Here is a 17,044-nt window from a genome sequence, read left to right on the forward strand (position 1 = left end):
CAACGTGGACAAACGTCGAAGTAAAACTACGTGAATTCGACATTTCCGAATCTATAGAACGTGCTGTAAATGGGACTACCTTGAATTCTCTTTTAGTATTATCATACACAGTGCAATAATAATTCCATTTTTCTTAATGTTCGTTATAAAAACATGTAGAGACAATACCAATGATTATTATATATATATCGTCGCTATGTGTATTTGTTTATACTTAATTTTTTATTTTTGTTGTTTATTTATTATTAGTCATAATCAATTCGCATTGTCCCTACATGTTCTGCGAATCTAAACAGGGCAGATCCCTAATTTTACAGGTTCTTGTATATACTACCTTTAGTTGACGTCAGCACTTCGCCGCATGATGTCGCACTAGTCCGGAAACGATCAGGTCTATAAGCATGAGGACTCTCATGAAGTTATATTCACGCTATAACGTAACAGTATATATACTAATGTGTATGATTATACAGTCCACAACAAAACTATGTTTTGCGCAGAGCAATGTCCCTTTGGTATCTTGTTTGATCAATATACAATATAGAAAAAATTTATATCATGTTACTAACTAGAAGTATAACAAGAAGTAGCATTTTTAGAATCCTATCGCATGATTCGATACCAAAAGTTATAAATACTTGTTTAATACAAGAGATCGATATAAAATATCCAAAGAATATAGGTTATCTTGTATTACATTCTAAAAAGTATTCAAATAGAAGTAATAATGTAAAGACATTCGATTATAGATTAATAGCTTATCTCAGCTCAAATAGTAGTGGTGTATTTCCAATTACACAGTGAGTACATGTTATGATAATAACAATGACAACTTATTCTCTGTACATTTTCTAAGCTTAAAGTAGCTGTGCTTTCTTTAGATCTTTTAATTGATGTTTTGAACTGGAAAATCTAAATATTACACGCAAATATTAATTACATAAAATCTATATGTACAAATATTATATATTACACTTAGTACAATGTATCGTGGATTTGACTCGTAGGTATATACACACATACGCATAGAAATAGTATATGCAGCATATGATCATTTGTTTATAATTTAACTCGGTTCTAATCCTCTTCGAGCCTCGTCTTTTAACAAGAATATACTAGCAAACGACAGTAAATTATGAATAATACAAAAGAAATCTTTTCTTTTACGTAGAGAATTAACGCCTGTGGAATTTGAGAAAATTTCTGACGAAACACTTGATTCTTTAACTGAATATTTTGATGAATTAATAGAGCAAACAGCACATTTATCGGATGCAGATGTGTCATATGGGGTATGTTGTATCAGCATATATATCATATTTTTATGACTGTGCTACAATTACAAAGATATTACATAATTGTGAGTTTTAGATAATAATATCATACTTAATGTTGTAGGATGGAGTATTAACAGTCAAGTTTGGCAATTCTCATGGCACCTACGTCATAAATCGTCAGACTCCGAATAAACAAATTTGGCTATCTTCTCCTAAGTCTGGTCCAAAGCGATACGATTTTATAAATGGTAGATGGATTTATAAACATGATGGGAAAACATTACACGAACTACTTAACAGTGAAATAGCAGCAATCGTAAGGGATCAAACAAACTTCGATAAATGTTCCTTTAGTGGAAAAGAAAGAGAAGCAACAATGACAGATCTTTAATTCCATTTATCGATGTTCAAAGTTGTAATATCGATTGAAATGGCCAAATATCTTAAGTTGGAAATGTACAATTTTACAATCTATGTATATAAATAATAGCATAAAATAGATAAAACATTTTAATATATTTATGCGAGTGAGTATCTTTGTAAAATATTGACACAAATATTTGCATGATAGAACGGCACATTTAGTAAAGTTTTTTATGACATCATAAAATAATTATAAGTTTGGTCTTTATATGCATATTTATGTGCAAAAGAAGAAATATAATAAAAAATAGTTCATTTTAAAATTTAATATAACAATATATACACGGTCGCTATACGTTTCTCTGTATAAATTATTTATCGAGTATGCTTTATGTAAATAAGTAATATTCAAGTTGAGTATTAATCAATATTATTATCTAAAATTTGTCGTTAATAAATATTTTTATATATTTATATATTTCTAAGAACGTTATTATCTACCAAAGAATCGACGAAAATGGAGATTATGGAAGATGGCAATTTAGTAGACCGCGTTAGAATCTTATTGCAACGGGACATGCAATATTATCAGGTATTATTACTTTTAATTAATAGTTCCGAATTTCTCGAATAATTTTCCACCAAGTTAAAGAACTTGTTTTGAAAACTTAATAAGAATATACTTTTTCTTTACTACAAAATAATAAACATATAGTGAATAATAAGTAAATTTGTATAATGGTTATACGGATTATTATTAAGATGTATTAATATTCGGTATTGATATTTGATATTTGGAATTTTTCTAAGTATGGAAAAAGATAAGATTGCTATACATATACATGTATATTAGCTTGGAAACCATCTTACAATTAAGATCGTATGACATGTGTATGATATATATATGTATTTTCCCCAAGGGAAATTCGAAAAAACAAAAGTAAAAAAGATATCTATATTGTATATCTATATTGTTAGCAACATTTACAATATATATATATGTATGTATGTATGTATATTAGTCTTAATCTTTGTTTCTATCACCCGTTAAGTTTTTTTAGTAGATGAAATGTACTTTTGTATGTACAAGTACGCGTTGCGTACGATTTCGGCTGTGACTCCTGTAAGTTTATTTAATATGACAATTTTCTATAAGGTGCTAAGTTATTTAGCTAATTTACAAACGATAAAAAATTTCTATTATTGCGAATAAAGTTTTACATATGAAATCAGAAATTTAGAAATCGATGCTAATATCTTTTCTCAATTCTGATAATATTAACTTTAACGTTGTTTTTAAGATAAAGAAAAAGTACACGATTAAAAATTAATTGCTTTAGTGCGATCAAGCTGTTGTCACTTAATTCATATTCCACGTTAATCATTCATATACATATATTAGTTAAGGTGTACTGTATATCTATGATAGATCTTTTGGGATAGAGAAATTTTCTCCTTTACTATCGAGTTATTTATACAGAATTTCTATAATTATTGTATGTACTTACGTAACATCGAACTGTAGATTTTAAACGCAAATACGAGTTTTTCTTTTTACAATTTGATTAATAAAGTGTTAAACGACAACTATATAGAAATATACACGTAAATATAAATTATCTCAATTTTATTTTCTTACAAACTAATAATACCGTAAGTTTTTTATGGTATAATAACGTATAATATATCATAATGATACAGGAAATGCAAACTGTACTAAAGGAGCCCCTTTGCTCGCGTATTAGCGGTGGAAAACTTGATTTTCCGAGACACGCGTCATTTGTCGCAGTTAAAATTGTTACGTGGTGGGAGGCAGATTTTCAAGCTGCTTTTAAACGTCATTCTGGTCTAACGAGTTTAATGGAAAATAAATCTTCCACGATCGTGGATAACGAGGAGAGAGTTATCAAAAAGATCTCACCATCCGAATTTGCGTTACTTGTTGTCGATACCGCCGATAAACTATTAGGTAAAAAAAATAATTTTCTTGGAAAAAGATGGAAGCTTAAGTCGTCGTACATAATCGTACTTAAATAGATATCTGCTGCTGCTTTGCTAAAATAAAACGAGCAATTAAACTTATCGCAAGAAATATAATATTTTAATACACAATATTTTACATATTTTGTAACAATAACGTTATTTCAGAACATTTACATCTCCTTATTCAAGAATCATTAGATCATGCAGATTTAACGGTATTAACAGCTACTTTGGGAGCAGCTGCATTAATACGAAATTGTCTGTGGTGCTATAATCGACAAGCTAAGAATTTAATTTCCCCGCAATCAAGGTAATTGGTATTTGTTGTGCGCGTATGGATGCGTGTGTTTTTTATACGATTGCACGAACTTTTGAATTACTTGAACTTTTAAATTTATTATATAATTAAAATGAAGAGATACACGGAGAATTAGACAAATTAATTATATAGATGATTTAAAAAATTTTAAATTTGTAAAGCGAAGGAATTCTATTTACCGAAAGATCTAACTGTGAATAACTTATTTTTGTTAACTTATACGAATCAACGGTTGTCGTTTATTCTTCTTTTTTATCGTTTTATATTTCATTTCATTTAGATCGATAATCTTGATAGACACGTCTAATGATAAGAAAATGACAAAACCTGAATTCTATACAAGGATTGTACATGTAAGTTTGAATGGTTCTGAAACATTTATTCTGAAAATTTTCGTACGAAGCATTATTTTTAGGAACTTTTTTCCATATGCAATTGCAAATATCTGCAAAGTTTGTGATTTCACGATATAATATCGAATACTCAGAATATTCAGACAAAAGAAAAATCTTATTCCGACAATAATAATATCGTGCTAGTGTTTATTGTGATGTTCGCAATTTCCAATTAATAGCTTAGAGTGCTTTAATTTCCGAATAATTTCCATAATTTTTCTTTGGGATAGCGAAAAATTAAACGCATCGTATAAATGCTATCATGAAATGGCTGAAGCTGTAGCAGAGCGATTATTGGATTTACATTGCCGCTTAATTTCGTTATATATACTCAACGAAGCTGATTCCCTCAGTTGGCACGATACCACGTCATTTTTTGAACGAGAACGATGCTCTTTTGTAATACAAATGTGGTGGCTATATATGCAAGGTAATTATAACAAAGTTAGAAAGTAATATATCATCTATGAATCTAAATGTCGAAAAAACTCTCTTGATATCTGTCACGATAAGACGTAGTTTACAGACATTCTTTTATACAGCAATAATTAATTTCATTTTGGTAAAGAAACGTTTAATATGTAGCTTCTGTTACAAGACGTTCATACAAGACGTTATCTTGATAATTAATATTACAGTAACGCGAATAGATAGTAGTTTCTTGCAGCAACGATTGGGAAATATGATGTAACAAATGGTATAAAATGGTATAAAATTTCTCAGCAGAAGGTATGTAACGTGTTTTTAACATTCCTTGAAATCTGAAAGTTGTAACCATTCACGTAACATAGCATTTTATAATTTTCCTTCCGAAAGATTTCGAGGGTCCATATTTGTCTTATCCAAAGGCTGCGTTTGAAATTATGTTATTTAAACACCTATCGTCGATCGATACTGTTATATTTTCTTCTTAATTATAACTATATTTTTCATATTTTTTATTTCATATTTTTAGGAACAAAGAGAGATCTATGGAGTACCGTATCTCCAAAAATGGCACAACGTGTTTTTTCTGGAATGTTGAACGAATCTTTGTCCATTATTGTTACAAGATTTATTTATGTAAGAATATCTTCGATCGTATGTCGCTTTCACCTACTATGCGTATAGGTAATATCGATACAAAAAGATACGAATTAAAAATAGGGTCGACCGAGTTTGGCACGATCCGAACAATTCTGGACGGATGCCTTTAACGTTCTGTGTTGTACCGGATATCTTGCTTTGGGTGCCTGTACAAGTGCCAACGAAATGATTGGAATGAAATTAAATAAATTACCAACTGCCATTAGGGATATACACGCGAAATGCAATGAATTGTTGATCTGCTTGTTATTAAGGGGAACTCCTCTTCGAGAATTATATCAGGTAAAATATTAATAGTTTCGAATAACTGAAATATGACTAAATATATGTACAGGGTGATTCTTTGAGAGGAATATCTCTGGATCGGTGGACATTTGTAAAAGAAAAATTGATACAGAATCGATCTCGAACATGATCTTCGAGGATAAAAATTTTTTTATTAAAATGTGTTTTACTGATCAGTAGAGTAACGTCGCAGAATGAGCCATGTTATGGCAGTAATAATTCTTTTCTTTTTTTTTCTTTTTTTTTTTTTTTTTTTGAAATTTCAAGGTCATCTCTCGTAATCATATCTAACAAAGATGGAAGATGATTAGGGAACAATGTAATAAAATCTTTTATAATTACTAGTCTTTTTATCATTACTAGTATCAATGCAATTAAACAGAAATGTAGAATTTAAAAATCATTTCTTCTGTATGGGATAGAATAAGAATACCTTAATTTCGACTTTTATTTTAAGTTATAATAGGCATACATAAATACGTAGGTATACTTCATACAGTTTTGCTTTAGATTCGTTGAATTTTTATTATAGGTATTCCGTTTCGGACTTGAAAATTTAACAATTTTGCAACCGCGTCGCGAACCTGCTGCCTGGTTATTAGTATGCGCACCGAATTTATTAGGCTCCGTCGATTCTGACATTTACATTTCAAATTTGCCTAAAAATCGAGTTGCGATTTTAGAATTAAACGTTCTTAGACATCAACCCCAACCAAATTGGCCTCAGTTAATGAAGGTAATTGTAACGCTATCTATAGCATAAGAATGAAATAATCTTTAATCAGAGATATAAGCTATAAATATAAAAGCAGTTTCTTTTCAATAATTTTCTTCTGTTGATGTTTGTCAAATGGTAAAACAGTACAATCCATTTCCGCTGCCTGTCCGCTTATTTTTGTCCCCGACAAATGCATACATTTGCACGATTAAAAAAAAGATGCTAATTTAAAATTTTCATAGGTACTCTTTATGAACGACTATGCGGTGGCTAAAATATTATTAAACACTTTAATCTACAAATGTGGTAATTTTACGTCTAAAAATGATTTTGATATTTTCGAAGAATTACAATCCAATGGAATGAATTGCGGTGGTTTTTTATGCAGTGGTATAATGTGCGATGCATCGATGAAAGTAACGTCAGCGTTAGGCCTTTATAGTTTAATGTATATTTTAACGTACATAGCGCAAGACCCTGGTTGTGTTATCGTGACAGCTTTAAAGCAGATTCCTGATTGGTCGAGTTATCTGGACCGCCAACAGGTATTCGTTAAAATATCGAGAATAAAAATAAAATATGTAAGAATAAAAAATAATATACGTAAAAGCAACATAAACATATTTATTTAGGTGTGGAATCAATCAAGACCGCCCTGGCTGAATGCGATTTTAAGTCCTTTAAAGAACATGATGCATCCAATTATCGAAATTCTTTTGGAAGCTGTAAGAGTAAGTTATAAACGTGCGTCTAGTTTCGTTTTAACGGTAACAAAACTACATCTCTACGTGTACATACATGTTAATATTATCGCTAGTCTTCGATATGGTATTTATATAAATGTATCACCTTCGCATGCAAACGTAACAAGCAGATATTTGACATGAATTTGTCCTATAATTATTACTGAGAAATCTGAAAAAGATATTACAAACGAAAGCGATACAAAAATTGCTCGTCATCCTTGAAACCAATACGTAAGATCGTAATCATAGAAAGTCTAACGCACTTTAGTTTTTGAAAAATGTCTTAATAATTTGCAGACAGGCGCTTCTATGTATCAGGCAATGTCGTTGGTAATTGGCTGTTTCGCCGAATTGTACGTAACGTTACCACCCGCAATTTTAAAAACTGCACTTGCATTACAAGATAATATTCCTGCCCATTGTCATCCAATTGGTGGGAACGTTCTTCTCCACGTTCTCTGTGCATCTCTCTATACCGCCCTTATCGAGTTTTCGAAAACGTGCGAAACAAAAATACAAGGCGATTCCACCTCTGAAGGAATAGATTACTTGGAATTAAATTTGTTCGATCCCAACGACGTATCGGCAACAGTAACCACCTTGGCCGAAGCTATTTGTAGTATCGACGAAGACGATAAGCATACTTCTCAAATCGATGATTTCTTCCAGCTTGTAAAAAAGAAGTAAGATTATTTTATAATCTTAAAAAAATATTTATGAAATTTTAAATAAAATGAAAAATATTTGTAAAATAAAATTAGCAATCACAACGCACTATTCAAAACAATTAGAGGTTCGCTTTTCGCGTGAAAGATAATTCGATCTTTATATCGGTGAAAAATAATTAGCCTTTATCTTGGATTTCAAGGTCAACAATTTTTCCCTTCCATCTGGTTTAAATGTTTAAAGACAATAAAGTTAATCTTTCAGTGTACAAACATCAAATATAGATTCACGCATTAACGAAACGTACAACTTGTTTTCCGTTATCGAGGTGCATACCGACGAGCTGTTGTTCACTAGTTCTGGACGGCAGGCTTTAAAAGTACGTAATAAGGCATATTGTGATCTAAATTATTGTATGCAAAATTTAATTTCGTACAAAATGTTTTGCGTTACAGGTAACGCACGAATTTCTAATTCGCGCGTCTGATTTAATATTAAATAAATTACGACAAAATGATATTACGAAACTTGTGGACGATATACCGCATGTGTCACCTCTTTTTAAACCACTAACGCATATAATGTTCCATATCGAAGACACGACATTTGATCAGGTCAGTATATAATTGGAATAATCGTGATAGGATAAATAAATAGAAAAATCGATGGAGCACATAGATCTTCATTAAAATAGCTACGTTACAAAGCTCGAATAAAATAAGGTTAAAAATTTAACTAAATAATGCAAACATACATAGAATAGATAGAGTGGTTAATGTAAAATATACAATAGTATGTACACATATATTCTTTATCCATTGATCGAATTGTCTTACAATTGGAAGCTTTATTCACGAAACAATTTTAGCAAAGACGTTTTCGGTTTTCGTAAATAAAAACGTGATATAGTTCGCATTTAATAGAAATAAAACAGTAAGCAAATCTATTTCACATTTCTAAAGAAACAAATTAGTAGATATGTCGAAATTATGCATATGTTGGCTAGTATAGTCGAACGATCAACTACATGATAAATTTTTCCTCGTAAAAGTATTCAAACTCTATTGATATCGATATTTATGTAAAGTAAAATACGTATTATCATATTTACAAAGAATAACAAAGTCATCTTCTTACAGTTTCTTACCCAATATGAGAAAACGAATTGGAGAAAAATGTTAACAATGCCACTTTCTATTACTATAGATCACGCACGAAGCCAACTTTTATCACGACCAGAATTTAAAAATGTCGGCGAATTGATTCACGAAGACAGAGAAGCCGCGTGTTCGCTTAAGAAACTTTGTTCTTCCATAAAAACGGCACACTTTAAGTAACGATTAAATATCATGAAAACATATTAAACGCTTAAATTATAGCTTAAGATAAGCTAAGCTTTTTTAACTAATTCTAAGACTCAAATTTTGTTCTCTATACAATTTTCTATATTGCAAACTTAGGGTATGAGCCAGAAATGTTGAGAAATTATACGTATTAGATGTAATGCTTGAAATTTCTATGCGAGTGAAATAACGTAAAAGTGCAATGAATGTACTTAAAATTTGCGAAAGAAAAAACACATATAGGACGATAGAATCGTTTAATTATAACGTTTCGGAAGCAATGTATACCTTGCGTCTAATTATAAGTGTCAAGTAATTATACGTAGTTAATAAATTTTCACTCCAAAGTTTACAAAAAATCCAAACTCACGTTTCTTCGTTTCAATCTGCTGAAATTCTCGATATTATCGTATTAAGCCTTGTTATTAAATATACTTGCATCTCGAGTAAGCCTCGTTATTATTTCCATATTCGATACGCCTTACTATTAAATAGGTGTACTTCCATCTCAAACATTCGTTAACCGAATGTTTATTATATGATGCGTCATTGCATAAATTCCTGGTCCGAATTGGCAGATCGATACCAGCAAACGCTGGAAATCAAGTCAACTAAATAATTCGATCTCCGACATTTTGATCTTTTCCTTTCAACGACTCATACTCGGAGAAATGAAATTAACAATAATAAAAAGTTGAAAATAAATTAAGTATTAGGTATATTCATTTTTATGTACACAACTGTTGCGATTGTTTTCCATTCTTATCATTATTTTTTGACTTCAGCAAAACGTTGAAAAAAATTGTTCTCTTCCAAGGGACGAACGCGTTGTTCCGATAAGCAATATCTTTTTTCAATTCTAAATTTACTGACTTTTGTCAGATAAATCCATATATATATGTATAGCGTATACATATAACGTAAATAATGTTGAGACATTTACTTCGTAAAAGGTGTCAGTGGATATATGTACGTAAAATAAATAAAAATTGCTAACTTTATAAACAAGGAGATAGAGATTAATCGCGTAATGTAAAAGACGTAGTAAATTTCTCTTGTGTACCTTTTATTGGTAATTTCAAATGTCGATTTTCCTTTCAAACACTACACCGTCTATTATATTTTTATACTGCTTACAATCAAAGCAAAAATTAACTTTACATCAAAAATATAATATTTGGTATGGAAAATATTTTAATTATGGATAATTTTTTTAGTTCTCATCGTGTTTAAAAAGAATAAAAGAAGAAGAATAAAAATAATTTCTATTTTCTAGCAGATCGCCTAATGTTACAATAAAATTAGATGTACGTTGTACACTCTGTACGGTTTTTATATATATGATAAGAGAAACTGAAGAGTGTTATTCATATCCCTGTTCACTTGTTGTCGAATCTCGATGAAATAACGCTTAAAGGTTTTGGTAGAATTCCGCCCTGAAAAATACAATTTTCAAATGTTATTTATACAAATTCTATTACTATTTGTTCCAAAGTATATCGCACAATTATTGACTTCTACATTTTTACGATTACATCGATACGAATAAATATACAAATATGTTTTTCATATACGTCGTTTCGTTCGCGATAGATCTGTAATTTCTGGATTTGTAAGATAATCAGATGTTATAGTTTCTCTATTATTTCATATTAAGCACGAATCATTCCTCGAATAAAATTTCACGACTCGAGTGAAACTTGTGACACAAACATACATATCTATGTATATTTTAGTGAATTATGTTTTGCTCTCGTCATGGTTAAAAAGCGAAGAAAACTTATAGGTAGGTACGTAAATTAGATAAGAAAAATGGGTGAGTCTCGCTGTTGCACGAATGAAGGAAAAGCGAGCGTATTGTCCAAAGGACGAAAATCTAGTTATTACTCTTATTACGTCAGTATTTCTAAATTTCTATTCTATGCGAGTGTTTATCCGAGAATGTTCGCTATCTAAAGATAAAAACGTTAAAAACTCATATACTTACGGACGAACGAGAATCCGAACGTCCAAAACGTAAACGTAACGAAGGCGATCGTTGAGATTTACGGATCATCAAATGTTCTAGTGGAGTCTCGCCAAGTCCGGCATTCTCTAAAGCGCTACGTTGCATCAGAATTCTATAAAGCTCGTGAATATTTTCGACTGGCGTTTTTTCTGCTACTTCATCTATAAATACGATATATCGATGAAAGTGACCAAGCGATGGTACGTTGTTGGCTATTAAGATCAGTGAAATTAGACAGTTCGACCAAATGTTAGTCAGTCATTGTCAGTCAAACGATAGTTACTAACATTGTCAAAACTATTCGAGCATTTAATTTTGATAAATAATATTATATCTCAATTTATTAAATTTTCAATGTTTACATTAAGCGATTTGTTTGTGTAATAAAATGCAAAATGAAAATTGCAAAGTTTAAAATTGCGAAGAAGTTATCGTATCGGGAGCGATTATTTAGAAGCTTGTTACAGGTGAATCCGACATCAAACGTCTGCAATTTTCCACTTTCAACGTTCATACATGAGCTGTGAGCTTTAAAGCGGTAATTATCATGTTTATAGGAACGATATAGAAATCGTTTCATCGAAACAAAACTTCGACCTTTGAAAGGCTTGCTCGTTCATCGTTTGAAGTACGTTACTGCTGTATTACATAGCGATAGCAAAAGCAATGCTTTCCTCGATGTGGTAATGTGGTCGTCTCAACTTACAGACTGCAAAAACAGCTGTAACAGCTTGTAACGATCTACGTATACAGTTTTACAGATTCAAAATTCAAATAAGTACCTAGATACCATATAAATAATACTAACAAATAATACGTAAATAAATATAAAAAATATAAAATAAAAGGACAATATTATTTATATTCGAACGTTCATCGAACGAACATAAATAATATATTCGTTCGTTCTGCGTCGAACGAATATTCTCAACCTTTTTACACCTACCTCCGTAATCTATGTAATTTTCAGCACCAACAACAAGGCCAACAATAATAAATAGCAAGAGTGATTTTGCGTAGAATTTGATCGACATCTTATCAAATTTCCTGAAAGTAAAATAATATTAAGCCTTTAATTGATTTTCATCGAAAGTTATATTAGTTAATCTTGACTAGGTTTATGAATTAAACTCGGTAAGAAGATTTTGTTAAATACATATAAGATAGGAGACAATGAAATACTTTTCTAATTTTTTTATTACATCGTACTATTTTTTATTCACCGTTATTTTCATTCGTCGGTCGATAAATTTTCTTTCTTTTCTTTATTTTTACTCTACTTATATTCGAAGAAAAATGTAGGTGATTTCAAAATATTCAAAACGTTTGACCACTTTCGCGGTGGACATCCACGTTAGCCGGTTAAATTTTACCATTATACCGTTTAACTTTAATTAATCGATATGTTACGATTGTTCCGATCGTAAAAAAATGATGTTGCAACGCATTATATTAGCACCGTTCGTTGCATATATTTTACGTGCTATCGTATATTCCAATCTTATCTGAATTTGTCCCTGAATAGATACCTATGTATCTGCTTCTAAATACCATTCTATAACTTTTCCCTATCTGCCTTTACTAAACTTATTGCTAGTTCCTTGATAGTCTTGGATTTTCTTAAAATCGTAGGAAGAAACCACGCGTACGTAAGGGCAAAACAGTCAGAGCAAATAAGAATTTTTTCTAGATCGTTTAAAGAACCTTTCTCGGACTTTTTATGAGACTCCCTCTTGGACTGCTGGAAAAACTTTTATCGAGTTTTAAAAAGTTTTACTACGTTCTTTGGAGAAAATATGTACACAAGATGGGCATACCAGTATCTTTATTATACGAGCGTATTATTTAATCATAACGATTCCAAGTTATAATATTATTACAAATGATTAATTTTCTATATTTATTTTTCATTACAAAACTATAACTTTACTCTTATATATAACTATACTTTTACTCTTTCTAATATACAGCTATATACGTATATCTGTGTGCAGAAATACGTACATCGACAAAAATAATCATAGTATGTACCGTGAAAAATTTGACCAAACACCAAGTGCGCCTATAACCGCTAGTAGTACGTGTCTTCGATCATAGAATTCATACACGTCGATAAACAAGACACGTTGGATTGCACGAGCACAGGGAGAACATACGAGTAACTTACCTAAAATTTCATAGATGTTTCGTCAATGAATTATTTGTAAGGGCAGATATGTACTTAGGTTATCGATCAACTAGTAATATTTTTAGACGGGTAATATGACGTAGTTTTAAAGAAATTTGATAAAATTAGAAACAGTTGGAAACATTTAGGGCGCGATTTTGAATCGAACTCGTAAACAATAACATCTCCTTAATAATATTACTCCATTCTCTTATCCTTGATTATGATTATCAGCATTTTCGACGAAGGTTTTGGATTTTGGATAACGATTCATGCGATACGACAGAAAATTCAAACACATTATCGTACAAGTACACTGCGAATAGTACACCGTGGTACAAACGACTATCCCGGTTTTCATTTTCATAAAGAGAAATCAGAAAGTTTGCAGCCCAACGGGGCAACGTTCCATCATTTCCGTATAAATACGTGTCAGATTAAACGAAATTCTGATAAAACTTGTATAATAATTTTGGTAAAGACGTAATCTTCTACTATTGTCAGTCGTTGGATGTGTCATCGACCAGGACGATTTCCTTGCTATCGAGCATGTGCCTGTGACGTATTGCTCCTTGATACACGTGCCAAGTATTCAGATTCGTACGTATTCATCGAATTAGCTTTAGTATTTTCCGCATCTACCGCGTTACGGGGGCTAGCGGTAAGAGAGGTAACGACAACCATCCTCGTAGTCCGAGTCAAGATACTATATACGATCAGGAAATTTTAAGTAATATAATATCGTACGAGATAAAATACACACACCATACGAACCACAATTACGAGAGTTCGGCATACTACTCGGCCGTTAGATCTAAGAAAGTCTATAATGTGACTGATTTGAGTTATCGGTATTGCTATAAGTGTGTCCTAATGTATTACACGTTTCATCAAAGAATGCAATTTATGAAAAAGAAAAAAAGGCAGTAAGTGGTTAGGCAGTAGGTGTTATGTCGCTATTCCAGTACAGTTTTGTACTTTTATTATTATTATTATCACTGTCATAAAAACTGTTGATCTATTGAAAATTTATTTAAGTACATTTATATATTTTTTAAATTTCCATTCCTATAACATGACCTTAAAACCGTTATGTACTATGTATATAACGCGTAAAAGATACGTAAATGTGAATAACTTTTTCAGACATTCTTTCGAGTCACAAGTTAAAAAATGAAAAACCACATAACGATGTTTCGTTGAAACTAATTGCACCGTAACAATGATTATATTAACATGTAATTGCCACTTAATGAACAAATTTCGGAAATTTAATAAATAACGAGATAAATGAGATAGACACGTTGACTCACCAAGTAAAATAGGGGCGAAAGAATAAGCGAGGAATCGTTGCGAGTCCGTTTGTTGAAGCAGATACGATCTTGGAAATGTAGAGAGCCCGACGCGGTGGTAACGTTGAGAAGTGAAACGGTATGGAGAGTGTCTTCGTATATATAGTATAGGGCAGGGGTTGGGATGGTTTGAATGGGGTAGGAGAGCGTGAGCGCAAGCACAGGTGGCCGCTCGAAATGAAAGCACGCGGTCTCCCTTAGCGCAAGCGTCCCTCCTTCTTCGCGCTTTCGCATCCTCCGATGCGAATCACTTGCAATTCCTTCGCCAACGATCTCGTGCACTTTTCGACAACTTTCTACGATCTAACGCCACGACTAAAGCCGCTACTTAGTTGCTTTATATGAAGGGCGACGAAAAATTTTTAGTCGATCCGAATGTTAATTTCAAAGCTTCGGTCAACAGGTTTACCTGGAAACGACCTACCGGTGATTTACATTTGGCTTATCGATCAGTTTTCCGTATCGCGGACAATTTTACATTCGACTAATACGACGTTAAAGATAATACCGTACCGATCAAATTATTATAATTGTTAAGCGAGTATGGTTTAACATAAAATCATTACGCGTATAAAATTATTTGCAAATATCGTCGTACAACAAAATATGGAATTCCGATTATCGAAAAGGAATAAAATTATGATCTGACCATTTCGCTACGTTAATAATTATTTGGAATCTCAAATTTTACGTAATTTACGTAATTCAAATTATTGTCCAAACTTCGTTATCGTATTTGATCCTTTTTAAAGATAAAAAAAGTCGTCCAAAGTCCAGAAACTCGACTCATCTTTGTTGACAAATATAGAAAAAGTTTTGGAGAAGCTTGAAAAAAGGGAGGACTATAGTTGTCGAGAAAATCGTCAAAAACTGACTAAAATACATTATATATTTAACGTAATTTAACTTCGAATTTCAATATTTCGTCTTTCACTTTATTCGCATATACCTACACGAAGCTCGAGTTTATCAAGATTTGATGAATAAGGAATAAATCTTCGATCCTATTCGCGGTAGGGGTTCAATTACGTTTCAATCGTAAGCAATGAACGATGTTAGAAAGGACTACTTGATTAGCCATGATTAGAGCAGAAATATACGCCGCACTATACAGTAGAATATTTTCTTTTGCTCTTGTTAGCTTCTTGCTCCAATTGACTTGATTTGGTTTTATAGAAAGAGGATAATAAATAGATATATAGCGAGATAATAAAATTGGTCTTCTAAAATTTGTTCAAAAACATATTACAACTTCTTTCCTTTCTAATAAACGATGCTTTCGCCGACAATGTATATTTTCCTAAAAATGCCTAGTAATAACTAATTGCGCATTCTATTTCTTTAATTTATCAACTGATAATTAATTTCTCGGTAATGGTAGAAAAATTCATTCGTTCTATTATACGCGAGCTTTGACGTAGAAAATTAATAATAAAATAAACTACGAAATTTACTCCGTGCTTTGCAAAGTGCTATACAAAAATGTATTTATCAGGTGACCGCTCATCGTGTCAAAATTATCAAAAAAAAATTCTTTCACGCGCGATCAACTCGAACATATTTATGTAAAATTACAGCTTAATGATACAGGTACATACAATGGTAGATACAAATACTCAAACATAACATAAATGTTATTCGTCGATGGAAAAAGATAAATGACTGAAAAAAGATAATCGATAATTGAGCGAACGAAAGAGGGCGAACACAAGAGCGTATAAAATTACATGCTGACATTAATGTTAATGTCCACTTGAACATGTTGGGCGTTAATGTCTGAATAAACATATTTAGCCAGAGTAATAGCTAACTTAATTGAACGTATATACCGTAACAATAGACCACGATGACGATAAAAAATAAATATAATTTTCAGTATGTACGTGATCACTGCGTAGTGTAAATTACTACTTTATTCTTACAAAGCAGCTCTCAAAAAGCAGATATGCGAAAAGTTTTTGCACATCGACATATATATACATATATATATATAAGTTTAACGCTATATCGTGTTAGTCATCTATAATACGAACGATAAGGGGAAAAGGCGGACGTGTAATTGATGAATAATTTTTCGAATATTTTATTTACATAGAAACTACGTCTAAGTCTGGTGGTATCGCTTCGCACGAAAATCACTTTGAAAACGGTTGAAAACGATTTGTTTCTCAACGATGTAACAAAGTAAAGCTTCTATACATGATAAATAATATAAAAGTGTCTGCTGAGCGGTAAGTTTAGCACAGTTTTATGTACCTATGGAGTAAGATTAAAAACGGAATATGTAGCGTTAGAAAAAAGACTGATTTAGGAATAGATTAGATCTAGAAATGATG

At 31.5% G+C, this 17,044-nt stretch overlaps 3 protein-coding genes across 4 annotated transcripts; 2 read left to right on the plus strand and 1 right to left on the minus strand.

Moving 5' to 3' along the window:
- The first annotated feature begins 475 nt into the window (after positions 1-475).
- Fh (frataxin) lies at positions 476-1,799 on the plus strand. The gene is made up of 3 exons (XM_072009518.1): positions 476-800; positions 1,172-1,292; positions 1,399-1,799. Exons 1-3 carry the CDS (start codon positions 559-561, stop codon positions 1,666-1,668), a joined length of 633 nt encoding a protein of 210 aa, XP_071865619.1. The 5' UTR covers positions 476-558; the 3' UTR covers positions 1,669-1,799.
- Positions 1,800-1,871: 72 nt separating this feature from the next.
- LOC139990347 (uncharacterized) lies at positions 1,872-9,619 on the plus strand. Its single transcript, XM_072009517.1, has 13 exons — positions 1,872-2,232; positions 3,342-3,609; positions 3,789-3,933; positions 4,568-4,767; positions 5,293-5,399; positions 5,484-5,705; positions 6,241-6,444; positions 6,669-6,971; positions 7,059-7,157; positions 7,470-7,855; positions 8,103-8,217; positions 8,294-8,452; positions 8,978-9,619. The coding sequence occupies exons 1-13, from the start codon at positions 2,158-2,160 to the stop codon at positions 9,173-9,175; spliced, it is 2,481 nt and encodes an 826-aa protein (XP_071865618.1). The 5' UTR covers positions 1,872-2,157; the 3' UTR covers positions 9,176-9,619.
- On the minus strand, positions 9,465-14,859 carry LOC139990349 (short neuropeptide F). 2 transcript variants are annotated; one of them, XM_072009519.1, is made up of 4 exons: positions 14,670-14,859; positions 12,136-12,236; positions 11,169-11,350; positions 9,465-10,617 (listed from the first exon to the last, which is right to left on the minus strand). In XM_072009519.1, exons 2-4 carry the CDS (start codon positions 12,221-12,223, stop codon positions 10,561-10,563), a joined length of 327 nt encoding a protein of 108 aa, XP_071865620.1. In that variant the 5' UTR covers positions 12,224-12,236; positions 14,670-14,859; the 3' UTR covers positions 9,465-10,560. The 2 variants fall into 2 exon arrangements, with proteins under 2 accessions (XP_071865620.1, XP_073967991.1); XM_074111890.1 differs by having other exon boundaries at positions 11,173-11,350; positions 14,670-14,850.
- Positions 14,860-17,044: the final 2,185 nt, after the last annotated feature.

The sequence above is a fragment of the Bombus fervidus genome, chromosome 8, assembly GCF_041682495.2.
Source record: "Bombus fervidus isolate BK054 chromosome 8, iyBomFerv1, whole genome shotgun sequence".
Classification (NCBI taxonomy): Eukaryota; Metazoa; Arthropoda; class Insecta; order Hymenoptera; family Apidae; genus Bombus; species Bombus fervidus.